The sequence below is a fragment of the Arvicanthis niloticus genome, chromosome 5 (genome assembly GCF_011762505.2).
Source record: "Arvicanthis niloticus isolate mArvNil1 chromosome 5, mArvNil1.pat.X, whole genome shotgun sequence".
Taxonomy (NCBI): domain Eukaryota; kingdom Metazoa; phylum Chordata; class Mammalia; order Rodentia; family Muridae; genus Arvicanthis; species Arvicanthis niloticus.
The window spans coordinates 36,833,367-36,860,621 of record NC_047662.1 but is presented as its reverse complement, the minus strand read 5'-3'; the positions used below and the strand labels follow the sequence as shown (position 1 = coordinate 36,860,621).

Below are 27,255 nucleotides of genomic sequence, written 5' to 3'. Positions count from 1 at the left end.
TTTGAGTTCTTTTGGTTCTTTGAACATAGAAGGTATATTGTGTAACCTACATGGACCATTCTTTCCTAAGCTACCCCATTCTTATACCCAGAAAACTTACTGTCCAGCACCCATTTATGCCTGAGTTCAGTTATTTCATTAACTGAGAAATGCAACTGGATTAGTTTTTTCCCCCAAGAGTAGAAACTGAAGTCATTATAATCTCAGCAGCAAAAGGCCCCAGACATAAGAGTCTTGGGTATAATGACCAATGGAAAGAAGCAAACAAAGGCCAATATGGGTTCCAGGAGGGTGTATTACACAGGTGAGTGCAAGGAAAGCAAACAACTGCTATGTTCGCTTTAAAAGCTCATCTGATGTCAGTGCTAAGTCCTGATGCTCTTGCTGGCCCTCACGTTCTTGGTTTCGCCAGAGCAGGCTGGACCGGGTTTCTGGGCTCGGGGGGTGGGCTCTGCATGGAATGTCCTGCCTCCTGTCGCCCGAGGAGTCAGGCACTTCGGTGATGCTCAGGGATGGTTCCTTTTTCTTCATTTGTTCACATTCAGACTCCCATGGCCAGTTCTGGCTGGAGACCTCAAGAAGTGGATGGGTCAGCCCAGGGACACTTGGTGGCTGTGGCTTCTCCTCCTCAGGAGACAGATTCTTAGGAAGAGTTGGAACTGTGGTTTCCAAATCTTGGGAGTTAGCTGGTTCACCTGTCCTTGTTATCTTCTTGTTTGTGGATGTTCTGTCTGGCCCCTCAATAAGGAATTTCCAGGACCATGTCCCTGGCTTTCCAGAGGTGGAGGTGGCAGCAGAACAACTGGTAGGGGTAAGTTCTGAAGAGCTGGGACAAAGTGCAGCTAGTGCCTGTGTGTGGAGGTGCTGGGCCTTCCAGCAGCCTTCAGAGGGGGTAGGGCTTGTGGGTCCAGACCTATTCAGGCTAGGGGCTTGTAAGGAGTTGGTAGCTTCCTCAAAGGCTTGTGGCCTCCAGAGCTTCCTCTGCGAGACCCCAGGAACTTCTATTCGGGGGGAACCCAGTATGATCCCTGTCAATAGACCTGAGAGTACAGGACCCTGGTTCTTTAGATCCCTGTGCAAGAAAGTGTCCTCTTCCCTACCCTCTACTGAACCTTTAGGGGGTAGATTCTGGCTTGCTTCTGGGTGGGGGGACAATCTTGGCTCCTGTGTGGCCTGGCTGTTCTCAGGCTCGTCATCAGTGTCATCTTCTGAGGAGTCTACTTCACGGATAGCTTCTTGTTTTTGCAGTGACTCCCGGCGTTCAGCTCGATCCTGCCGTAGGGTCCCAAGGGCCCGTGAAGGAGCAGGCTGCAGTACCCCCTTTCCTGGAAGGGGCCCTTTCCCAGATAGCACACTTCTGGTTCCAACTACCTCCAGAGCGCTGGCTTCCCTGGGTGTCAGTTCCTTCTTTAGCTCACTGTGGGGTAGATCAAGACTATGCTTGCGGGAAGGAGCTAACTTCTTCTCAGCAGCTGCCAGTGCGGCCGCTAGCTTCTCAGCAGACTGCACTCTCTTAAGTAGTGGAGAGCGGGGTGGCTCTGCACTCTTGGGCCGTGAGAGTTGCCTACCTAGTGGAGGAGACAAGTGAAGTTTGGTAGGAAAGGACTGAGACCCATGGCCAGACAAAGGAGATGGGGAACGCTGAGGCGATGCTGCTGCTGCTGCTGGTGGAGAAGGGGTGTGAGCCAATGGCGACAGTGGGATGCTGCCTGCTGACTTGCGCCGTGGTGAGCGGTACTGGCGTTGGAGCTTGGGTGCCAGACCGTGGAGGGAGCTGGGCCGTGTGTGTGCAGAGCCAGCAGGAGAACTGGGCACGCTGGAGCTGGGAGAGCTGCTCTGCGAGGAATTCCCTCCTACTTTGGATAGTTGCATGGGTAGACGGACAAACAGAAAACAACACATCAGTGTTAGCTGTTAGAAGTGACTGAGAAGCGAGGCAGAACTTAAGCTCTAGAATGCCCCAGGACTGTGGTTCACTGTATACTAACTTTATACTACGGTCCATCCACTTAATCTATCCCCTTTGCCACCACCCATCAATTCTTCCCAAGACTTCTGGATCTTCAAGGTTATGCTCAAAGAGATTTAGAGTTGGTCCTATGGGAAGCAGATGGCTCAAGTTCATTCCAATTTCCCAAGGAACGGTTTCTGATCTGAAGGGGAACCCCTGTACCTGAGTGCACAGCATCTGGGGCTGCCCGGTAGCCCTGAGGAGGAGATCGGGGAGAGAGGCTGTGGCTGTGTGTGGGAGAGCCTGGACCACTCTCCCCTGATGACAAGGAGCGGTTAAGGGAAGAAAGGCTGCGGCTGGTGTGTAGCAAGGAAGCCTGCTTTGTGATTTTCCGGAATAGGGAGCTTCTTTTTCGGCTGCAGAGATAAGGGGACAGCATACTCTAGGCCCGATCAAATGTGGGCATCTCAGGGCAGACCTCTGGATGGACCAAGTGTGTCTCACCTTTCTTGCCCATCCTTGCCCCGGCTCCGTTTGCTCCTTCTGGCCATTTTGGCTTTATAGCTGCCTTTCCTTGCTGGCCCCACTTTGATGGATGTGTTCTCCAAGGGAGTTGTTGAAATTGATACTTTGTTTCCACTCTAGGAAGCCAAGCAGACAAAGCAGGACCCTTTAGCTGGGGCGATGGCCATTCTTTTGTCTTAGCCTTACTCTTCCCTGAAGCTCAGCTTCAGCTTTTGCTTCCACACCAACATGTAAACTAAACTAAACAAGCACTGTTCTTCCTCACAGGATAGAAAATGGTTCCAAGTAGCACTCCAGAGGAGTTGATGACCGGGAAGACAGCAGTACCTCCCCTGTCCTGACATCAGTCTTACTTGCAATTTAGAAGGGTCTAGGGTTTGGTCAGCAAAGGTTAATTACCATACAGAGAAAAAAATCTCCTGTATTGCACATTCAAATTCTGCATGTCCCTACATTTATCCTGAATGCTACATGAATGTGTACCCAATCCTCCCACTCCCCTTATGGCGAGTCCAGGCTCACAAGTCTAGGGTCAGTCATACATCACACAGACAACATTCCTAGCACTAACCTTTAGAACCAGCTCCACCACTTCTGTATGGACTAGCCCATGCACAGGCTCACCATTGACATGGGTGATAAGGTCACCCTGACGAAGCCCTGCTTCGCTGGCTGGACCACCATCCTCCACATGCTGCCTCAGGAAGAGAAGAGCCTTTAATTTGGAGCCTGGTTCTGCTCTGTGACCCTTGACCACCACCACCCTCTGGTTTCTGTGAGTTATGTGGGCAATGACCAAAGAAAGGGCAGATAAGCTCTGGTAAGGGGAAGGTAGAGGTACACAGCTGGAGGACAGCAGCTCTGCCTGCCCAGACATACCCACACCATGTGGTGGACAGTGTAGACATCTGAGTCACCCATGTAGACACGAATGGCCCGCAGGGTGAAACCATACTTCTTGCCAGCTCGGTGGATGATGATGGGCGGCCTCAAGCTGCCAAGGGCTGGCAAGAAGTCCCTGCTTGGAGAAGAGTCCCTGGATGATGGATTGGATGACTGGGAATGTGGGGACATGGGGCTGGCCAATGGTGAGCAGGCATGGTGTTCTGGAGAAGCAGAAACCAAGACTTAGTGATCAGAGGTCTTGACATGGCCATGATCCTAGCTGGTCCAAGCTGTTGATCCCACCCCACTCCTAGTCATGGATGGAGCTAGGACTGAGGGACATCTTCCCCACAGGACTTGATTTACAAAAGGCCCTTACCTACAAAGAGCTTTTGGGGCCCTAGGTTGGAATGTAGGTGACAGGGAACAGCCAGCTAGGTGTATAACAGACTATGTGAGCATGTCACAAGCATTCAAACATCAGTTACCCTATGAGCTTATTATTTATATCCAATTACAATTTTTCTAAATGATTTATTTTTTTGCCTGCATGAATGTTTGTGTGAGGGTATCAGATCCCCTGGAGTTACAGACAGTTGTGAACTGCCATGTGGGCAATGGGAATTGAACTTTGCTCCACTGACCCATCTGTCCAGCCTTATATATATATCCATATTTTTAAAGTGAAGAATTTAAAGTGTCAAGACAATGTAGTCAAGGTCAAGAGCCTTTTCACATTGATGATTTGAATATTAGCTCCTTGGCCCAAAGCCTGCACTCTTCTGCCTCTAGAGTTCCGCCCTCTGATGCCCGTGCGTGTACATCACTAACATCCACACTGGTCGTTAGAGACCGCTATTCTCATGGGAAGGAGGTAGCCTCTCGTCCTTACCTGCTTTACACATGCAGCTGCACACCCCAGCCTCCCATGCCCTTCCTATGAATTTTATCTTAGTTTCCTGTTGGTCTTACCTGAAGGAATGAGGAGGGAAAGGGCCGTAGCTGAGGCTGATTTGATTACTTTGTTGACGGGGCGAGTGGTACGCTTCTCTATAGAATCCCCAGAGAGCAGCCGGTGACGGGCCCTACGCACAGCTAGGTCACTGATGGCTTTGGCTGCAGCTTCCTCAGCTAGCTGTGGGGTCCCGCGGCCTCTTGTCTCCGTGGCTGTGGGCCCAAGTGAACAGTGAGACCTGTGACACAGCTAAGCCTCTCCCTGCAGTGTATTCCAGCCTATGCCTCCCACCATCCATGGGCCACACCTGGGCAAGACTGACTGCTTTGGCCAGGAGACTCCTCATCCAGCTTCAGCTGCCTCTCCAATGGTCGTTCAGGAACAGGCCTAGATGACCCCTCTCCAGATGGGGGTGTGAGGACCCATATTCCTTCCTGTTGTTGCTTCCTAGGGGTGCTACTGGTCTCCTCAGGGAAACGAGACCCATCTGGGAGGCCTGAACAACGGTGCCGCACTGTCATTGGAGGACTGGAATCACTCTCTGTGTGGGATGACTCAGACACAGATAACCGCTTCCGTAATCTGGGAAACAGAGAGCCCGGTGGGGTGAGGTGGCCCAGGTAGTCTCCCTTTCCTGCCTCTGCTGAGACTACCTTTGAAGCACAATTAGTCACAGACCTTTTCAGACATTTTACCAGACTTCCCTGGAGAATGCTATTTAACTAGCAACACCCTCTCCCTTCACCATCTGCATTTCCCCCATGATGTGACAACTGAGAAATGACTGACCTTCCCACCCTTGTGAGCCCCAGATGCTTACATCTCAGGAGACCCAATCACCCAGCTGCGGTCTCGGCCCTTCAGTCCTGCCAAGCCATCTGAGTGATCTTCCTTTTCTTCACTTAGGCTGCGCTTGGTTGGGGGTGGTGTCCGGTGTTCCTCAAGGAGGGAAAGCCGCTCCATGCTACTGTAAACCTGTGGACACAGGAGACACATGAGATGGCCCTGAGAGCAAAGGGTCTCCTTGGGGTCTGACAGTCAAGGGTTTGAGGGAATCCTTCTTTCTGGCCCATTCCATTCAAGTTGCATATCTCAGAAGCTGCTCTGCTGACCTGTCCCTGGCAGGGACCGGGTGATTCTGGGAGCTCCTGCCGTGCAGTCCTGGCTCTGTGACCTCCTTTTCTGGAATAGGTCCTATCAAAATTTCCTGAGCCTGCCCTAGGTATGTCCCTGACAGGTTCTCTCCTCTCAATTCCCATCAGCCTGGGCCTTCTTAGTCACACCTTGTTGAACCTTGGAGAGCAGGAAGAAAACTGGCGGATCTCAAGGTAGCCATCCTCACTCACTTCCTCCTCATCCTCAGAGTCCACATGGTGGTATCGTTCTGAACGGGCTGGACCAAATACAGTTTAATTAGTTTCAGCGCCATCCTGGTGGCACCAGCAGGACCCTGAGCAGGGATGTATAGCAGTTCTGGGCACTTACATTCCATGCTCCACCTCACCCCACCAGTGGTCTTACTATCAAAGTAGCTGGTGTCATCCTCTGACTCCAGCTGAGGTATAAACTCAGCCTTCTGGCGAAGAAGTCCTGTCCAGTCCAGACCCATGAAGAACGGATGCTGCTTCACTTCACAGGCACTACCTGCAGACAGAATGGACGGGGGACAAGACTAGCCTGCATGTGGGACATCAGTCATGTGAGAAGCTACATTATGAGAAGGCAGGCCTGGGGAGTCTCAGTTCAAGTATTCTTCCTTCTTTGCCTAAATGAATAGGGGAGTTTCAGGATCAAAAGGGACTTTCCATTGAACTTTTGAGTAGACAGATGGAGCTTCTCTGTCTCCTGAGGTAAGAGATAGGAGAAAGGCCCAACTTACTTGTACCCAGTCTTTCTAGTGGGTTCTGGTGAAGCAGTTTGGAAGTGAGGTCTTGGGCATCTGGGGGAAGCGCATCATCACCCTCAGGCCACACAATCTCATCTGAAATATCAAGCATGGGCAAGAAAGGAAGGAAAACTTGTGGGTAGAATGGGGACATGCAACAGATGATAGTGTAAGGTAGGGCAAAGTCCGGCTGGGAGCTCCTCAGAGCCTTTGTCTGGGACCCCAGTTCCTAAAGCCCTATAGGTTCCCCCACTCCTAGGGGAGTCTCATAGCCCTTGCACTGCCTGCTCCTTGATCCAGTGTGGACGAGTATCAACAGGGATTCCCAGCCCTGACGCTCCAGCTCACCTGCCACTTTACACACAGAACTCATTCACATATGTAACACATTGGCACAAGAGTGACATGAACACACAGAAAGCCCCAGGAGGACGGAAACACACGCACATGCGCACACGCATCCAAAGAAGCAAGCCTACTAGGAACATACACTCATTTAGAAAAAAGAGCTGCAGAGCCTCCCTCCCAGCTGTGTGCATACAGCCCGACTCTCCACACTGACCCAGGGTGACAGTACCTACCACTGATCACTTGCCCAAAGAGCTCCTCCGGAGTGTCTCCAAAGAAAGGAACGCAACCCACCAGGAACTCATACAGGATTATGCCCATGGCCCACCAGTCCACTGGCTTCCCATATCCCTGCCGCAGGATCACCTCAGGTGCTATGTATTCCGGGGTCCCGCATACCTGAGTGCAGAGAAGCCAGGCTGGCTCAGAGTCCTGAGGGATACTCCTACTGCTGGAGTAGAGAATGCTCTGAGGCAGCTTACCTTACTAATAAATAAGAACATCATCAATCCCAGGGAACCAGAGTTAAAGCTCTTGGTCAGGAGGGTTTCTGTACTTCCTAACTAAATAAACATCTAATTCTAGCCCAAGCCCACCGTTCTCACTCTCTTCTGGATTTGGTCTTAGAATTGGCTCCTCCCCCCAGAACAGAACTTACCAGTCACCTATGGAAATCACAACCTGAAATATCAAGTAAGAGAAAATCCAGGGGCTGCTCTCCAGAAAATGGCAAAGTGTCCAATGTAAATGTAGAGGTGTGTTCCAACAAGAACAGGCCCCAGGAAAACTGTGCCTGAGACTGCCCTCACATGAAGCTATCAGCAGTTAAATGCCTACTCCATCCAAACCCCAGGGAATAGTTTATCCTCTTTTTTTCTCAGGGCTCATCCTGTTTACCAAATGTGCCACCTATTTCAGTGCTTCCCTGGAACTAAAGGCAAAACCATGGAATTACCATGTTAATAATCAGGCACAAATTAAGCAAGTGACTCCAAGGCCTTATTCTGAGGCCTAGATTTCAACCCTCAAGGTTTTCACCAGTCTTTCTTACCTGCTTGTCTAGGAACTCTCGGGCATCCTTTTCAATATGGCCCTCATACAAGTTGGTTGTCAAACTCATGAGGCCAATTTTAGAAAGTCCAAAGTCAGTGAGTTTGATGTGCCCCATGGATGTAATCAGAAGGCTGTGAGACCACAGAAATAAAATCATGGAGTAATTTCTCAGTTGTCCTTCAGCTCTGATTTAGAATGCTTCTGCATGGTACCAAGGGACACAAATGGGGAGTGCATAGGCAGCTAGTAAGGAGAAGCCCTGGCTTGGTGAGTACCATCTCAGCACCCGCCCCCTTACAACTCCATCTCTTTGTTGTTCCACCTGCATTCTATACCTCAAGAGGATGAGACTTGCTCCACGGTTGAGATCAATCATCCTAGAGCAGCTGCTAAAGTCACTAACAATCCCTCTCTAATCTGAGGGACTTAAAATACCCATCTCAGAGAGAAGGAAAATTGGTAAATTCTTTATCCATGCCCTTGGATGTCTTGGGAGTGAGTGACCAGAAATCAGAGACTTCTTTACATACTCTGCCTGGGTCATTCTATTTGATGCCTCCCCTCTATCCTAGTGATTCCCAAATTACTATCTCTGGTCCTGATTTCCTTAACAGGCTCTGTCTGTCCAGCTGCCTGGCCATGAACTCAAACTATCCCAAAGTCAGGTTTCCTACCTTGTTCATCATCTGAGCAAGAAATAAGTGCTGTGATCTACTGAGTCCTGTGACTGTGTCCAAACTATTCTGGAACTGAGGATGTAGTTCAGTGGTAGAGTACTTCCCTAGCATGCATAAGACCTTGCTTTTGATAAACAGCACCAAAGAAGGAAGGGAGAGGGGTTATTTCTACAATACTCAACAGAGAGAATGCACTGTTTTCATTTCAGAAGGGAGGAATTCAAGGCTAAAAACTTTAATTAAAAGACTGACTCAGGGTTAACAAGCATGAGTGGCCGTCAGACACAGGTCTGCATTTCAAAGCTAATTTTCTATAGTCACTATTAAATGTACTGGCTCTTTTGTTCTGCTTGGTTTCTTCTGTTTCCTAGTAGCCATTCTAAGATGATCCAAACATGTATTTGTCCCAGTTATCAAGAGACTTAAAGAGGAAGTCCTGAACGATAGAAATAGACAGTGGGCATACTTGTCAGGCTTGAGGTCGCGGTGCACGATGCCGTAGTTGTGTAAGTATTCCAAAGCCAGCACAGTTTCCGCAAAGTACAGACGTACCATGTCCACAGGTAGGGCCCCGATGTTCTTGAGCAGAGTGGCACAGTCTCCCCCTATAAAGAGCCCAGGCTACCATGAGAAAAAGCTACCATGATCCAGGACCCTGCTCCAGCCAGTTCTTAGGCTTTGTAGAACCTAAGGAAATAGTCTCACAGACCAGCCTGATGCGGGAGCCTGGAACTCTGGCCCTTCTGCAACTAGTGTGGGTGGGAGACAGGTAATAGGAAGCAGGAAATCAATTTGCCAATGGTTTCCAAGACTATCATTTAGGAGGCAGAGGAAGAAATCCAAGCCTTTATACATTCATCATGACTTGCGGGAATAAGACTAAGTTTTTTAGGATGGGAATACTGTATCCAAAGACTGCATCTGCTAAAATACTTGTTTGTTCTACTTCCTTTTTTTCCAGTAAATACCCAATGAAGAAAACGCATGGCTTTGTTTAGGTTCAACTTTAGGCCTTAGAGAAAATATGTTTGAAACTGTACACAGAGGGAGGGTCAGAGGGGGGCCGCTGCCCTCTGCAGGCTCTGCCCATGCTGTTCTCTAGTCTATTCTGAGAACATTTGACTGCTTTAGGGGTGGCCCCTTCACAAGTCATCAGCCAGATGCAATCTTCTGAGTCCTACATTGGGCTTTTCTGGCTACTAAGTAAAAGCTCTTTTCCTGTTTGAGGGTGCCTCAGACTTTGGGGAAGACCACGGATGCTGGGTTGCCACATCAGTCTCAGAGTGCCTTCCTGGTAAGGCACCGTTCTCACTGTGGAGCTATGAGCTCACTGTGGCCCATGGTCTCAGAGTCCCTAAGCAGAAATAGATGACAAAGAGGTCTTGGAGACTGGAGCCTTAAACTTCACTACCAAGAAGCTGGTCTCTATTCAGGCTTAAGTCTCAGACTGTACTCTTTTGACTTCTACACAGCCACCCTGCCCCAGTACCTTCAACGTATTCCATCACCATGCATAAGTGACGCTTGGTTTCAAAGGAGCAGAACATGCTGACTACAAAGGGGTTTTCAGCGAAAGTCAGTATGTCGCGTTCCACAAATGCCTGCTGGATCTGGTTCCGTAGGATTAGGTTTTGCTTATTAATCTTCTTCATAGCAAAGCGCTGCCGAGTGGACTTGTGCCGCACCAGAAAGACGGCCCTGGGAAAGACAGCCAGCCCAGCCCAACCCCCAGGAGCTCTCAGTACCTCAATTGTACATTCCATAACCCCAAGCTGCCTTTTCATCACATATGCACACACAGAACAACAAAGACCTTGGAATGTGCTGCTACTGTGCCAATTAGCTCTTTTAATTTCCTGGCAGACCAGGTTCTGAGGACCCATCTCAGTATTTTCAGAACTCAGAGAGTGCTACCAAGACAGGTGGGAATCTTGCCTGGGCAAGAGTAAATGTTTAGATGCCAGAGGAAACTGACCTCTTAACACTCCAGGAGAAATTCAAGGAGGTAGGAGGTCCACCTTATGGTATCTTTTGCCCAGGGGATTGGGAATCATACAACTTCAGAAGGAAGAGAGCAAGGGCTGACTAAGCTCTGTTTCTGGCCCTGATCTGCCCCCAGGCCTTTACCCATAGGCGCCATTGCTGATGAGCTTCATGGTCTCAAAGTCCTCTTCAGAGGGCGTCTTTTTAGATGGTTGAGGTGCCCCACGGCCCTGGAAGACAAAGGAAAAGGAAGGAAGTAGCTATGTTTTTCAGAGCACACATACTTGGGAAAACTGTTCAGCCACAGTGCCAGGCCTGCCCATCCTTTCCCAGGAAGCACACTTCTTACTGTTGGCAGCATCAACTCCTCATCCAATTACATGACCCCTAAAGATGTGTTTGTGTATGAGAACTTGTCCACATATATGTATGTGTGACTGGTGCCCATGGAGTTGAGAGGAGGATGCTAGAAATTAAACCCAGGTCCTCTGGCAGAACAGCGGTATTCTTAACCACCAAGCTCTCTCTCTAGTCCCCAAATGTTCTTTTTAAAGCAAATTTATAGGGCTTCACAGAGCTCAGTCTCTAAGAATGAGGCAGAAACTCAGGATCTTTACCTCAACTGAATCATCTGTCTCCGGAGTATCAGGACTGTCATAGCTGCTCAACTGGGCCATTTCTAGAAACATGCAAGGATATCAGAAAAAAAAATTGCATAGCAGTGGTAGGCATTTTGACAATATCCTCATACCATACAACAGGTACATGTAGGGTATGTATTAATACTCCTGTATCAACCTGAAATGTAAACTTAGTCCTGTGACTCTATCCTTAGTAAGGCACACGTTTCAGACAGGGAAATAAGCCAAGTGCTGTGACTTTCTTATTTCTAGAAGTTCAGTACCATTTATAAGACCTGGCATAGTCTTAGAAAAGCTTCTTTCAAACTTGAAGTATTTCCTGGATAATAGGATTAAGGGAGGCTTCTAGTCTGAAGATCTCATCCTTCAGACCAAGACTATTTTACTTACTGGGTCAGGGAAGCAAACAGACAGGAGCAGAACAACTACAGAGCAAGACAAGTAAGCCCATGCAGGGGCTCATCATGAACTCCAGAAGAATAAGGCTAAACTCTACAGAAGAACTGGACAAGCTCCCAACAGGAAGGCTTATAAGGTGGCCAATAGGGGAGGGAAGTATGTAGAAGAATGATCTTTTTTTAAAAAATGTGATTATGATCCTTCCTTATTGACCTTGTTTGATTTGAGGCTCTAAATCCAATCTAACTGGGACCAAGGCAAGCCTGGCTAGGACAGAGCAGTAACTGTGAATACTGGTTCAAAAGGAAAGGCTGTGTAATAGTAGAGAACCACAGAGTGTCTCCTGTGGTCCTGAGGCCTCTGACGTCATGTTATGTCCATGTCTAGGCTAAATCTCTTCTTTATAGGTAGTAAGCAGCATGCTCACCCTCTAGGGGATCCCGTGTGAGGCCCAGCTGGCTAACAATGTAGCGGGGAATGTCACATTTAATTCCATGTCCCTCTTTGGCATGACCCTCAGCTGCTTCTAAAAGGTGGTAAAATTCTTCAGGGTCAAACTCCTGTGCCAGAGAAAAGAGGTGGTCAGTGGGGAGAGATACAAACAAGTGCTGTTGCATTTCTTGGCATTAAAGCACATAACCACAATGAAAGAAATCAAACTTCTTTGTGATGGTATACACTGGCCCCTAAACATCCAGAAACAGGATTTACAGATCATGGAACAAAGCTGGTCTATAATCACCTCCAGACGACTTCCTAAGCACAGTGTAGACTTCCTAGTAATAAGAAAAAGAGTTTTTGGCTTCAAGACAGTTTAGACTATTCACCTGTTTTCCAGTTAGATTCTTTCAACCAGGTGGTACTGTCTTGTCAGGTGCTCAGGTGCTGTCTTGAGCACTGCTGGTACATACTCACTTGTAGTTCACAAGAGCTTTGGCCTACCATCTCAGCAGTGCACATATGCCTTTGAGTATTACTGAACACTTCTTTTTTAAAAAAAAAGATTTATTTATTTATTTTATATATGTGAGTACACTATAGTGGTCTTCAGACACACCAGAAGATGGCATCAGATCCCATTACAGATGGTTGTGAGCCACCATGTGGTTGCTGGGAATTGAACTCAGGACCTCTGGAAGAGCAGTCAGTGCTCTTAACCACTAAGCCGTCTCTCCAGCCCTACTGAACAATTCTTATGTGCAAGGCCTAGAGTGCTAATGTTGATAAAACACAGTTTATACATGACAACAAGGGATTTACTTCTGGATGCCTGCCCTTTGTCACACTTTGGGCTACACTATTAATCCTTTGACTATAGAGAGAAAAATCAAAGTATACAGGGATATGCTGACCTGTCAATGACTTGTTCAAGATCACAGAGGTAGGAAGAAGTAGAAATCCAGCATGCAAATCTCCTGGCTACAAGCCTGTACCTCATTATAGACTAAGATATCCTCCTGCCTCTGCCTCCTGAGTATTGGAGTGATGTTTTCCTATACTGCATGAAGATGTGTCTCTATCCTTCCTTGCTTGCCTAAGTCACCCTCTGATTGGTTCAAATAAAAAGCCTATGGCCTTGGGCTAGGACAGGGAAGTAAGCTCAAATACTTTGGTCATCTTGAAAAGCCCTTAGAAACAGTGATCAGGGGAGTGTTCACGTAATTGGGTTTATTGCCTTGCTTGTTCTTTGACTATTTGTGTTTATTGTCTTGCTTGTTCCTTGACTATTTGCATCTATTGTATTGCTAGTCCCTCCACCTAGAGCTAACCTTAGTACTTGCATGTAATTAAAATGGTATAAAAGCAAAAAGGAGGAGCAGGGATGAGATAGGGGGTTCTAGGGAGGAGAAATGGGGAAAGGGGATGATATCTGTATTGCAAATAAATAAAATATCCAATGTAAAAAGAAAGCCTATGGCCTATAGCAAAAGGCAGAATTGTAAGGTGGGACTTTGGATAGAGAGAAGAACTCTGGGAAAGAAATGTGGATCTGGACAAGGAGGAAGAAACAAGTTGGGAAGGAAGGAGAGGTAGCTAACAAGGCAGGACTTTGATTAGTATAAACCAGATAATTGAGTTATGAGCTAGTGGGAATAATGCCTAGCTATAAGGCCAAAAGCTTATAAAGAACAAGTCTCCCCATCACTATTTGGGAACTGGGGTGGGTATAGAAAGGCCCACAGTTACTCCTGAGAGCTGAGATTAAAGGTGTGCACCATACCTAGATCCGACTTCATACTCTTGACATAGAAGGACTAGATCTGCAGCCTTTGCTTTATACTTGCCTCCATTCTCTCTGCTCTTTTATCTGAGAACTACACCATTAACAATCAGGATTGCCGGGTGGTGGTGGTGGCACACACCTTTAATCCCAGCACTTGGGAGGCAGAGGCAGGTGGATTTCTGAGTTTGAGGCCAGCCTGGTGTACAGAGTGAGTTCCGGGACAGCCAGGACTACACAGAGAAACCCTGTCTCGAAACAAACAAACAAACAAACAAACAAACAAACAAACAAACAACCCAATCAGGATCAACTCTAAGACCTAGAGTCCATCGAACTTCTTCCTCCTCAGTCTTCAGCTATTATGACACCCACCTCATAAACACTTCTCTAACCTAATTCTTTGTTCCTACTATGGCCTGGCACTGCCTTCCCTTCTTACAGATGCTTTAAGGTCCCTGTGCTGATTCCCTGAGTCATCTGGCACTCTTGTTCAATTCAGCACCCATGTTGAACCAAAGTAGTTTGTCTCCTTCCTTCCTTCCTTCCTTCCTTCTTTCCTTCCTTCCTTCCTGTCTGTCTTTTCTTCTTCTTCCTCCTCTTCCTCTCCTTCCTTCTCCTCCTCCTTTTGCTTCCTTTCTTCTTCTTTCTCCCCTCCTTCCCGCCTTTCTTTCTGCAGTGGTAGAAATACAATTACTAAAGCACCCTAAAGGGTCTTGGGCACGCTAGGCAAGCCCATAAGTTTGATGGTGTATTTACTAAGAAATAATGTGTTGATGTATAAATCTAAAACCCAAAACTGTATGGAGTGAAAGAAGGCAGAACATACTGCCTTTCTTAGCAAAAGCAGGGAACATGTGTCTGGGAGGAAGAAGAAGAGGAGACGACTGTCACAAAGGGGAAGAGACCTTTTTGAGGAGAAACATTATTTTAACCATGGCAGCAATTATACAGCTGTACTTTAATATTTGTTAAAACTCAAAGGACTATATATACTTCAGAGATATGTATTTATGTCAATTATTTAAGAAGCTAGGTGTGGATACATACATGCTTATAATCCTAGTATTTGGAAGGTAGAGACAGGAGGATCAGGAGTTCAAAGTGAGGCTCAGCTATATACTAAATCTGAGGCCAGCTGGGGTTACCTGAGATCTTGTTTCAAATAACAAAATATATCTAGCCTTTTTTGGCAGTTCCAAATGGCCTAATGTTCTCTGTGCAGCTTTACTCACTACCTTTTCAAAGACACTACTGTGTTCATGGCCTTCCACTGGCCAATCTACACTTAACCTCCAAGTCAATGAATAAACTCCATGTTTTCCAAGGACCTCATGTTCATTGCAAGAATGGAAAGTTTTCTTCACCAGGTTCCCACTGTACCCTGTACTGATCAGCTGTGTGACTCTTCTCATAGTATGATCCCCATCCACATGTCTGCATGCCCTATATTTGCTTATGGCACAGGAAGCTTTTAAGATTAAGACCCTGAGGGTCCACCATGAGGTAGGTGTTTAGTGATGTATAACTGAAAGACAAGATGAAGGACTCATGCAAACTCAATTGGCCCAGGCTCCTCTTATGCTCTTTAACCCTCAAGGTTCCCATGACTCGGGTGGGGGCTGATCTAGCATATGGCTAGGCCAGACTAATATTTATTTCAACCAGTCCCCCAGGGGCTTGCAAATCATATTTAAATAAACAATTTATCAACAGACATGTTAATTGTACTGCCAGCTTTTGGCAAGCTACTTCCTCTATCTCCCCTAATCCCCACCTGCACATGCAACCTTCCATGTTGACTCACCAGACATTCCAGGAGACGAGCTGGGCGGGCAATGATGATCATCAACTTTTTTACCAGCTGTATCACAAAGGCTACATCTGAGCTTTCTGAACGTTCATGAGCCTACAAGAAGAGAAAGGCTACTTAAACAATTATCCTAATGTGGCTGGATTAAAAAGGACCAGACTGCACAGAGCTGACTACAGAAAGAAACTTGGAAGTCTATGTTGAAGAGTCAACAGCCAGGGGACAGCCCTTCTGTGCCCATTCCACCAGGGCCAGCTTCAAACCTATGTTTTTTAGGACAGGATCTCTCACTGCATCTGTCATTCACTGATTGGCTATAGAGGCTAGCCAGCAACCTCCAGGGCTCCCCTTCCTCCCCTAAAGGGTTTTAGAATATATCTGGTTTATTACATGGGAACTGGGAATCCAAACTCAGGTCCTCAAGCTTATGATTGACTCATCTCCTTAGCCCCTTGACATTTTCTCTTCTTTTAAGAATCTTACTATGCAGCTTAGGCAGGCTTCAGTCTCCTGAGTTCTGGGATTATTAGGTGTATGCCACCATATCCAGTCATGTTTTGTTTCTTGGTTAGCAAGCTCCACTCTCTTATACTAATGATTACTAGAGCCTCATAAGAACTAGGTGACTCTGTTTTTATTTATTCATTCTATGTACGTGTGTACATGCTTATGCCATGGTGTGCACATGTGTAGGTCTGGGGGATCAACCTGAGGTCATTAGGCTTGGTGGCAAGTATCTTTACCTGATGGTCTCATCTTATCAACTCCAGAACTTCATTTCTGAACAGAAATAAACAGCTGCTTTTCATTGGAATTTGGCATTCTCAAGTTGGTCTTATATAATGTTTATAATTAAGTATCCATTTTGAAATCAGAGGAAGAATTTTTATAGATAGAATTACTTTTTTTAACATATTTAAAGAAAACTTTCTCATTGTAACTACTGCCTACTGAGTTCTAGCTTCATGGGTATAGAGGCGGATCTGCTAACATTCTAGTATTTGAAAGCAGTGATCAGGATCAGCATGAATCTTATCTGTCTTGAGATGAACTGCTTCCGAAAATTCCTGCTCTTTCTAGACCCACCACAAAGCCCTTGTTTGAACATTAGCTCTGGACTCTCAGTTCCATTACTCCTCCTCCTCAGAGGGGTCTAGAGGAGACAGGGGTGCTTGACTACTTTAGTGGCATGAAGCACCTTGGAGAAACAGGTGCTCTTTTTTAAATGGTATCGGCTGAATGAGAAGCATCAGCTCACCTGACCTGAGAGGCTGACAGACAGCAAAGTGAGCGAGAGGCTGAAGAAGGCAGTGCTTAATAATTTATCGAATGGTTTGGTTTTTGCTATCTCTGGATTATTCTGTCTTTTGTTTCTTGGAGACTTAATTTTTTTTTTTCTTTCTCTCTATTTATGTGTATAGGCTTGTATGTATGTGGACATGAATGTAGGTGCTTACAAAGGCCAGAAGAGGGTGTCAGATGAGCTGGAGTTACAGGCAGTTGTGGTTGCTGGGACCCAAACAAGCAGTACACACTCTTAATCAGCAAATCATGTCTCCAACCTTCTCAGAGATGTAAAATTTATAGACTGTTGTGAGCCACCATGTGGGTGCTAGGAGTTGAACCTGGGTCCTCTGGAAAAGCAACCAGTGCTTTAATAGCTGAGTCATCATTTCAATTCCTTCCAGAGACTTTTTATAGTGAAGAGAATCGCATTTTCAAGTTAGAGTATATCACTGTGTTAATGAAGTTAATGGGCATGCTCACAGGATAAACCCTACCCTGCTCCACTGGGGTTGAGAACAGTTAAGAAGCTGTGCTTCAACAAATGATTTTCAGTAAAAGATAGTTCATACACATATACTGTATTATTATGTTTTGAAATAGGGTCTCACTACATATAGCCCAGACTGGCTTGGCATTTACTATATAGACCAGACTGTTTTAATTCACTGGGATCTGCCTCACATGCCCAAGAGCTAGGATTCAAGGAGTGGGCCATCGTGTCTGGTGAATCTCTGCATGACTTTTTGCTTTTGGAAAAAGTCAAATACCTATACATAATACCAATGCTGGAGTTAAACACTACTCATGTTGGAGTCTTTCTAAAGCTTTGGCTTTAGAAAACCATTCACAAAACTGAGTTCCTCTGAAACCAAGCAGGCTTCTCTTAGTGATGGAGAGGCTGTGGGAAGGATATCAGCTCATCAGTACCAAATATGGAAATTCCTACACACTGGCAAGGAGATCTGGTAGGGGCCAGCAGCTGGGAAGAGTGAGTTCACTGCTAATTCCTGGGATTGCCTGTAGAAGTTTCATTACTTTCCTTGTCAAGACACTTACATCTTGCAGAAGCTTTTCCAAATTCTCTTGAAGTTCATAGAAATAGTGTGATGAAATGAGGCCACTCCGAGATTTATCCAGGCAGTCTCGGGCCATCTCAATCACTTGATGATGAATAAAGCTTAGTGCTCCATCTGCCAAGGGCAACACACTATCTGGAGTGTTACAGGAAATGAATTCAGCTAGTCGCTCTTCCATTTGTGCAGTGGCCTGAGAATAAAAGAAAAGTAAATAATTCCCTTTCAGTCCCAGCTTAGCTGCAGCAAACTTTGAAGGATGGGATCCCTGTGTGTCTAACTTCCTCATGTTACAATGGGAAATCTAATGACTGAAGGCATGAAGGGATCTCATCAGGTAAGTCAGACAGCCCCAGGACAGATTCAAGGCCCTCTATCACCTTTTTTGCCTGTTTCTTGCCATATCCTACATTGTAAGATTTTTGGTTCTGCAGGTATACAAGGTTTGCTGGTCTCTGACTGGCCATGTTTCATGCCTTTGTTACACCATTCTCCAGGGATGGCCTTTCTTACATGTTCCTGTTGCTCTTCATCTCACTTAAGCATCATGAATCCTCCGGTGAGTCTCTTGCTTCCTAGGAAACAAAGGTTCTCTTTCCTCTTGGGGGGAGAGGGGGTCTAACTTGGTCTCCCAACTGGACAAGTCAGTGCATAGATGATATTGGTTCTGAACTATTCTATGTGTAAGACATTCTGGTAAATCAGAAGGTTTCATTATCACAGGGTTCTCGTATTTAACATAAGTTCACACTGAATACAAGAGGTACTCAGAGAACATGTATAAAAGATATGAACCTGCCTGGTCTTGGAAGTTAAGTTGGGATGAGGGCTGTGGATTGCAACATGACCCTGGCCTAGATTCCCAGAAGAGCAGAATGGAGATTTGGCTCAGGGCTCTCTTGGGCCTCTAACTGTACAGCCATGTGAAAATTGACAAACATACACCAGTTAACAACTGCCTTTCTCAGACTTTAACTTCTTCCACTAACTTTAATAACTTTGTCACTAGGTGGTGACTTCTGTATTCTAATATCCTGACACAAAAGTATGTTTATATGTGTATAGAGAGATTAAAAAAAAAAAGGACAGCAGCAGGGAAAGAAGGAAGGAAAGAAAGCTTTTTATTTTATTATTATTATTATTATTTTTTTTTTTTTGGTTTTTCGAGACAGGGTTTCTCTGTGTAGCCCTGGCTGTCCTGGAACTCACTCTGTAGACCAGGCTGGCCTCGAACTCAGAAATCCGCCCGCCTCTGCTTCCCAAGTGCTGGGATAAAAGGCGTGCGCCGCTGCCACCACCACCCGGCGAAAGAAATCTTAACACATCTTCTCTAAAGCCTATCTTAGATGAAGGACACAGAAATACCTATAAATACCAACACACAGCACTAGGTGTTAATACATATCTCTGCACATAGATGCATGAAATGAGACATGAAAGATATGTTTCTCAACACTATAATGAAGTTCCATAGTGTGCAAAGTAAAATATGACTTCCTAGCTACTTTCCTGCCATTTCTTTGCTCTTAATTTTTGTGCCTACTTCAAAGCTACAATGTGGAACAAAGAGAAAAGATTAAACAAACCAATAGCTAATAGTTACTCGTACTTTTCATGTCTGGCACACTGTTAGAAAAGCAGCGTTCACTGATCCTCATATGAGACAGACTCTAATAGGATTCTATTATTATGAGTTGTCAACAAGGCAAATGAAGCTCCTCGAAGTGAAGTAATCCGTCCAGAATCACACAGCTGATAAATGGGGCAAAGCTGAATGCAGGCAGTCTAGGTCCTTGTCACACGGCTTCACTGGTGTATGTCAAGAAGGAAAAGCATAGAGCATTTTTGTCGCTCCCCTCAGCTGTCACGGGTATGCAAGAAGAGTATACAGGAAGGGCCTCCAAGAGCAGCAGGAAGCACATGTCACAGACAGGAACAGACAGACTATTCAGGGAGGTCTGGACAGAGAGAGGATGAAGGACACTTGACCACCTCAGTCTCCTGTTGTCTCTCAGGGCTTGTCATGGTTATTTTGGTTGTCATCTTGACTACATTACAATTAATTAAAACCCTCAAATGCCTGGGCATACTCGGGAGGAATTTTTGCTTAATTAAATCATTTGAAGTAGGAAGATCTACTTCTAAACTGGATCTCTGAGGTAGCAAGACACATCTTTAATTCAGATCTTTTGGGATGGGAAGGCCTATCTCTAATCTGGGCCATACCTTCTGCTGGAATATTAGATAAAAGACATCTCATTTTACCTGCTTGTTCTTGTCCTTGATAGCAAATCTATTCCTTTATTGGCACTAGAGCCTACTTCTTCTTTTTTTAAAAATTGGATATTTTATTTATTGACAATACAGATGTCATCCCCTTCTCCCACAGAGCCTATTTCTTTGAAATTCTGGTATATACTGAAGACTAGTTAAAACATCCAGGTTTGTAGACTGAACTACTCAAATTTTGGACTTTCTGATCATAGACAGTCATTATTGGATTAGGTGGACTACAGCTCTGTAAATCATTCTAATAAATATTACTTCTATATAAAGAGAATTCATCCTGTAAGTTGTTACTCTAGAGAACACTGATTGCTTTCTGTAGGAACAACTTATCCTCAGAAGACCAAGTATGAGTACATAGCAGATTGCTCTTAGTAAGAACTGCAAATTCATACTCACAAGACTGGGACAGGATGCAGTATGAGGCTAACCATAACAGTTCCAGCTATAAAGTGAGACCGACTCAAAAGACAAAACAGACAAACAAAACCCTTAACAACAAAAAACACAACCCAGCAAATTTCAAAAAGTAAAGGAGGAGAGGTCAAGGGCAGGGGAGACAGGCAAAGTGATGTGCTAATGTCAAAGACAGATGTTCATAGCAAAAGTGTGAGTGTTTAATTTCCCAGCTCTCTTGGGAGAGTACCAATCTTCCTTCTCAGTTTGAAAAGGAAAACAAATGTTAGTGAGCAAGTCTAGGGTTCCTGCCTCTGGACTTGTTCTCTTGGCGGCTTTTTCTACCAGCTGAGCACTCCTCTGGCTGTGCATGTTCTGGGAGCTACTTAAGAAATCTGTATCAAATGAAGGTGTGACCAGAGGACAAATTCTGTTGAAGGCAAGAGGGGGAGGCTAGAGACAACCCTGAGTCATGAAGGCAATGTATACAATAAGAATCGAGCTCTCCCAATCTGTGCAACCACTCTGGAAATCAGTCTGGCAGTTCCTCAGAAAATTGGACAAAGCATTACCTGAGGACCCAGCTATACCACTCCTGGGCATATACCCAGAAGATGCTCCAACATACAACAAGGACATATGCTCCACTATGTTCATAGCAGCCTTATTTATAATAGCCAGAAGCTGGAAAAAACCCAGATGTCCTTCAACAGAGGAATGGATACAGAAAATGTGGTAATTTACACAATAGAATATCACTCAGGTATTAAAAACAATAAATTCAAGAAATTCTTAGGTAAATGAATGAAACTAGAAAATATCATCCTGAGTGAGGTAACCCAATCACAAAAAAAACCACACATGGTATATACTCACTGATAATTGGATATTAGCCCAAAAGCTCCCGATACCCAAGATACAACTCAAAGACCACATGAAGCTCATGAAGAAGGAAGACCAAAGTGTGGGTGCTTTGGTCCTTCTTAGAAGGAGTAAGAAAATACTCATGGGAGCAAATATGGAGATAAAGCATGGGACGGAGGGGTTGTCTGGAGACTGTCACACCTAGGTATCCGTCCCATGTGCAATCACCAAAGGTAGATAGATGCTGATGTGGATGCCAGGAAGTACATGCTGACAGGAGCCTGATATAGCTGTCTCCTTAGAGGTCTGCCAGACCTGACATACTCAGAGGTGGATGCTCACAGCTAACCACTGAACTGATCATGGGGTTCCCAATGGAGGTGAGAGAGAAGACTGAAGGAGCTGAAATGATTTGTGGCCCCATGGGGAGAGCAACAATACCAACCAACCAGAGCTCCCAGGGTCTAAACCACCAGCCTGGGAGCACATAGGGAGAGACCCATGGCTCCAGCTGTATATGTAGGGGAGGATGGCCTTGTCGGGCATAGGTGGGAGAGGAGATCCTTGGTCCCCTGAAGGCTGGATGCCACAGTGTGGGGGAATTCATGGGTGGGGAGGTGGGAGTGGGTGGGTGGGGGCACATCCTCATAGAAGCAGAAGAAGGGGGGGGATAGGATAGGGGGTTCCTGGGTGGGAGGGAAATGGGGTAAGGGGAATCACATCTGAAATGTAAATAAAATATCCAATAAAAAAAAAAAAGAAAAAGAAAAGATTCGAGCTCTCTAGTTCCTTTCTTCTTCTTAAGACATATGATATTTTCCTCTACTCAACTCTTGATCTTGAGTGGAGAAACAGAAGTTCTGCAAGTAACAGCCTCTGCTTCTTTTATCCTGCCCCCTCTACATCCTCTAGATGATGATGAACTTTCTGGTTTCCTCTGCACTTGACTCCTTCACTCTTGAGTCTTCATATTGGCCTGGCTATAGGTAGTCATCCTAGGATATTATTTTCTCCTTTAAAACGAATCCTTACCTTGGGGAATCTTTCTTTGTACACATGATTCATCATTATTATTTCACTGTCAAAGGAAACTGGGGACCGTCCAGGACTGAATAAGAAAGAAAGAATCATGTTATTTTAGTGCTATGAAAAATTCAAGAAGAAATATGGCCATCTTTGAGGCATCTGAGTCCAACTGTCAATCAGCATATCACACATTCCTACGGTCATGAAAGCCAAGTTCCAGGCTTTCTTTATTCTTAGAGGTCCTAGCATATTTGTTTATAGTTTTAAAATGATGCAATGTTAAAATAAGCTACCTTCCTGCAAGAATTGTAGCTTTCACACAGTTTTCTGCCATGGCTGAGAAGAGGGGAATCTACTTGCCAGTCAACCTACTGCTGGCTTCCCTAGGATACGCTCCCCAGAAAATGATTCCCTGTTCTTATAGCTTCAGTTAGTGAAAGACAGTCTACCCCAAATGTGTCCTAGGAATCAAATCAAACAATGAACCAAAGAAAGACTGTGTATACATATTTTCATTTCTAAAACAAGTCACAACAATGGGCTACCTTGACTGTCACCTAGAGGATAGAAAAGCCATAATGAGTAGTAAGTCTAGGTTTTAACTGAAGATTGATAGTAATTTTTCAGTCTTTTTATTATTTTTTCATAGTAAACTGTATCTTTTCATCTAGAATACGATAATCATATCTCTTTAAACATTTGAAATCTGAGTCAAAGAGCTGAATACTCAGTTTAATATCCAGACACAAGATCTCAGCTGTCAGCTAGGTTAGTCTTAGAATTGTGCTTTGGACTTCCCTTAATGTTACTATAATCCTCACAATCTCACCTGACTTAAAAGGTACCCATGGTCCAAAAAAAACTGTGAGACCACCATGGTTTCGGTGTTCCTTTATAAAATCAAGAAACTGCCTGGGATCTGCACTCTCATTGCATTCCTGACCCTTCACTGTGAAGGCCCAGTGACATTTTCATCAATCTGTGAATCTGAATCACGTCTTTGAGACCTGGCCAATGACTCCGTGTCACTTCCAGTGCTAAGATTATCTGAGGGGTTCTTCCTGGGAGGTACAGCTCCTCTGAAATTCCAACCTGTCCTTTAGCTAATTCATTGCTTTCCAGGAAACCAAAAAAAAAATAAAAAAATAAATAAAAATAAAAATAAAAAAATAAAACTTGACTTAGTCATTAAAGTCATACTCATTTTCAGAACTGATAATATCATGATTCTCCTTTACTAAGTGGAATCTGAAGGAAAAAAAGAGCCAGCTACTTTGCACTTGAAGCCAAAACGGCTGAGTGTTATTGTACTTGACTCACTCAAGCTTTGGTTGCTTTTGACCAGGAGTCAGCAAATTATGGTTTGTGGATTGTTTGTGTGAATAAAAATTCTAAGGAAGTTATCTGTACTGCAACAGTAAAGTGACATAGCTGTGACAGAAATCAGTTGACTGCACAACCTAAAGAATTTAGCAGCTCAGCTCTTTGCAGGATATATGTACTGAACCCTGTGCCATGCAAATAAGATGGGGCCCACAAGTTCTAGGGCAGTAGGTAGGAGTATTCCTTACCTGAGGCTTCGGGAACGGGGCCGCATGGCTGGGGACTGACGCCCCTCCTCATCTGGTACATTCTCTGTGCTAAAATGCTTTGTCAGAAAGTGTAGTTCATCAGCTGTCGGCTGGAAAGGTAACTGATGAAGCTTTTCTTGTGAGGAACATGATGACTAGAAAACAAACAAACAAAACCCACCAGCATTAAAGATATATGCAAAGGATCTGGAGAAACAGTTTGGTGGTTAAGAGTGCTTGTGACACCATCATAATGTCCAGAGTTCAAATCTCAGCAACACATAACAAGCTGGGTGAGTAAAAAGCAGATTCTTCTACACAAATGCTTTACCTTCACTCAATACAGCTTCTAGCTACTTGGAAGAGCAGTCAACCATGTTTCCTGGCTCCATAAATATTCCAGGTCTAAGCAAGTGCAACCCCTTGTTTTCAGTTTCATAACCCTGAGAGCACTAGCGTGGGATAGCTCAGCAATGTTTTCTTTTAGTTTTGTTATGCAGAGAAGAAAATGTTTTGCTGAGGTTAGGAAGAACGGTGGGATGCCAGGGACACTACAAGACAAGAAAATCTAGCAGGAATGGCAACTGCTTTAGGATCTAGACTTAAACAACAGACCTGGTTTGAAAAGCAATCTGAAGTTCTCAACAGGGCTCAAGAATTTCTGACAAGGGCACACCACTTACAGCAGACAATAAGAGGGAGCAAGTTGGTGCTATAGTGAGAATCTCACAGATGTAGTCACTTTGTGGCAAACCACAAAATCCCAGTCTCCAGAGTTCTTCCTTTACTTGGCAAGACTGTCTCAAAGACAACTTTCACATACCAACCAATCAAGGCCATGGGGTTCAACCATCTGAATCTATTTAGTATTAGAGCTTGAGTAGCAACAAAGGGAACCACTGTTATAAGATCATCCAGTGAGAAATGAGCTCTGCCTGGCTCAATAGTACAAGCCTGCCTTATAGAATATTATAATAATGCACAAAGCTTAAAAAAATTATTTTTCATGTGTGACTGAGTGTGTGTCTGTGTGTGAGGCCAGCCTAGAATAATAAATGGTGAGCTGTCTCAAAATGTGGGTGGGAAAAGTATGTAAGATGAGTCTATTAAAATAGACTGTACAGTAATAATTTTGTGTTACATACATAGACACAGAAATACACATAAATATGACTCTCCTTTTGGGTTTACAAGATAACACTTCTTTGAGTAAAAGATTTTGGGAAAGGGTATGTTTATTAGGAAAAAACCTTAAGCTTAACTGCCAAAGACCAATGCAACCTCTGGACTAATAGTGATTTATAGGCCAGTGAAAGAACTAACGTATTTTTTCTTGCTTGTGACTCATGACTATAGATAAATCGAGCAGAGAAGACCTGAAGACTGATAGAAGAAATGGGGATGGCTCATCAAGTTTATGCTTTACAAAGCTGTTACTTAGTCCTTTGTCAACATTTGTCAGCTTTATCATCCCAGCTCTGATGCTCCAACCAGAAGATGCATTTCAGAATTAATTATACATACTCACAATAAGTGTATCAGACAGATCTACTGTCCAAAAACTGAAATTCTCTTTAAAATATACTCTTTAGAGAAAAGCCCACCCTTTTGATGACATAACAAGCAACAAATAACTACTCTTCCTTTTTGGCAGGTTTTAACAATGATGAAGGCTACTAAAGCTTTGGAACATGGGAAAAGTGATAACCTCTCTATTGGATCCTAGAAATAAGGTTGAAGGAGACAGGGAACCATGCTTGGGAACTCCCACATCTCATCTCACTGGCAGAGAAAGCTCTTTTCTGAGTTCATCAGGAGGAACTAGTAGGAGAACTGGTTAATCCTTCTGAAGGAAGGCCTTATAATTATGCTGTGAAAGTTACCAAGCCTCTTCCCCTCAAAAAATAAAAATCTCTCTTATCCTCAAGAAAACTCATTGAGCTTGGAAGAAATTACAGGACTGAATGGAAAAAATTATCTATAAGAAAATACTTCCAAAGTAAAGAAAATATGTTGTCTTAGTTGGGTTCTAGTGCTGTGAAGACATACCATGACCAGGACAACTCTGATAAAGGAAAACATTTAAATGGGGCTGGCTTACAGTTCAAAGGTTTAGTCCATTATCATCCTGGCAGGAAACATGGCAGTGTGCAGTTACACACGGTACTGGAGAAGGAACTTAGAGTTGTACAACTTGATCCCCAGGCAGAAGGAAGACTGAGCCTCTAGACCCAGCTTGAGCTACTGAGACCACAAAGCCTACCCTCTAGTGACACACTTCCTCCAGCAAGGCCACACCTCCTACTAGTGCCACTCCCTATTCAAACCACCACATATGGTTACAGCTCTGGATACTTACAGAAACAGTGGAGCTAGGAGTGTTGGTTCCATAGCCTGAAGAAGGCAATGAGGCCAAAGACCAGCGCCGTCCATCAGTCCTACATTAAAAAAAAAAAATTATGAAATTCCTACAGGGTCACACTCTGAGCTTTAGGGCTTGCCTGCTTGTGTCCATTAATACTTTTAGGCAGTTAATTCACTGTCTTACAACACAAAACACTCTCTGTCTAGCTTGAGTTCTCATACGCTCTACTGTGTGGGGCCTACTGTGTGATTTTTATTTCAGAGATAGCTACCAACACCACAGAGTCTATGACCTTGAATAAGAGCAATGGTTATAGGCAAGTCAGATGGCTCAGTAGGTAAAAGTGCTTGCCATCAAGTCTAACAATCCAAGTTTGAACCCAGGACCCATATACTGTAAGAAGATCCTATAAGTTATCCTCTGACTATCACAGTTGCATTTGCACACACACACACACACACACCCCTCTGTGTCAGAGTATGCATGTGGAAATAAGGGAAATGTGCGGGAATAGGGTCTCTCTTCCTATCATGTGGGACTCAGGGATCAAATTAGGCCATCAGGTATGGCAATAAGTACCTACACCTGCAGAACTATATTGATAGCCCATAAAAAAAAAATCTTTTTTTTTTTTTTTTTTCAAAAGCTGGGCATGGTGGTACACACCTTTAACACCAGCATTTTGGAGGCAGGGGTAGCAAGATTTCTGTGAGTCAGAAGGGAGCCTAGTCTACAAAGCAAGTTCCATGCCAACCTGGGCTATAAAATGAGCCCTGTTTCAACAACACAAATTTTAAAAGGAACTATGTTACATGGTTGGTGAGATGACTCATCAGGTAAAGATGATTGTCAACAAGCTTGATGACATGAGTTTGATTCCTGGGACTCATATGAAGGAGATAGCTAACTGTGTGGGGCCTACTATCTGATTTTTATTTCAGAGATAGCTACCTATCTCTGAAACAGAGAACAGGCCTATGGACTGTTCTCCAACCTCCATTCCTGTTCTGTGACATGCATGTGCACATACACACACCTGATAGATAAACAA

The 27,255-nt window shown here is 44.7% G+C and overlaps 1 protein-coding gene across 6 annotated transcripts in view; it reads right to left on the bottom strand.

Annotated features, from left to right (window-relative positions):
- Positions 1-277: 277 nt before the first annotated feature.
- The window catches only part of Mast2 (microtubule associated serine/threonine kinase 2), a 161,667-nt gene continuing 134,689 nt past the window's right edge, over positions 278-27,255 (bottom strand). For 4 of the 6 annotated variants that reach the window (XM_034501899.2, XM_034501901.2, XM_076934398.1 and 1 more), the window contains 23 exons: positions 26,199-26,277; positions 23,840-23,994; positions 22,275-22,350; positions 17,680-17,889; positions 15,331-15,432; positions 11,730-11,862; positions 10,880-10,941; positions 10,407-10,492; positions 9,769-9,977; positions 8,746-8,884; positions 7,601-7,733; positions 6,783-6,948; positions 6,196-6,297; positions 5,838-5,960; positions 5,600-5,709; positions 5,137-5,291; positions 4,624-4,898; positions 4,334-4,528; positions 3,356-3,582; positions 3,048-3,170; positions 2,456-2,592; positions 2,174-2,367; positions 278-1,856 (listed from right to left, as the gene is read on the bottom strand). In XM_034501899.2, coding sequence (XP_034357790.1) covers positions 331-1,856; positions 2,174-2,367; positions 2,456-2,592; positions 3,048-3,170; positions 3,356-3,582; positions 4,334-4,528; positions 4,624-4,898; positions 5,137-5,291; positions 5,600-5,709; positions 5,838-5,960; positions 6,196-6,297; positions 6,783-6,948; positions 7,601-7,733; positions 8,746-8,884; positions 9,769-9,977; positions 10,407-10,492; positions 10,880-10,941; positions 11,730-11,862; positions 15,331-15,432; positions 17,680-17,889; positions 22,275-22,350; positions 23,840-23,994; positions 26,199-26,277 — 4,717 coding nt within the window. In that variant the 3' untranslated portion in view covers positions 278-330. The remainder of the gene's footprint in view (positions 1,857-2,173; positions 2,368-2,455; positions 2,593-3,047; positions 3,171-3,355; positions 3,583-4,333; positions 4,529-4,623; positions 4,899-5,136; positions 5,292-5,599; positions 5,710-5,837; positions 5,961-6,195; positions 6,298-6,782; positions 6,949-7,600; positions 7,734-8,745; positions 8,885-9,768; positions 9,978-10,406; positions 10,493-10,879; positions 10,942-11,729; positions 11,863-15,330; positions 15,433-17,679; positions 17,890-22,274; positions 22,351-23,839; positions 23,995-26,198; positions 26,278-27,255) is intronic. The other 2 variants (XM_034501900.2, XM_034501902.2) reach the window with 1 other exon arrangement.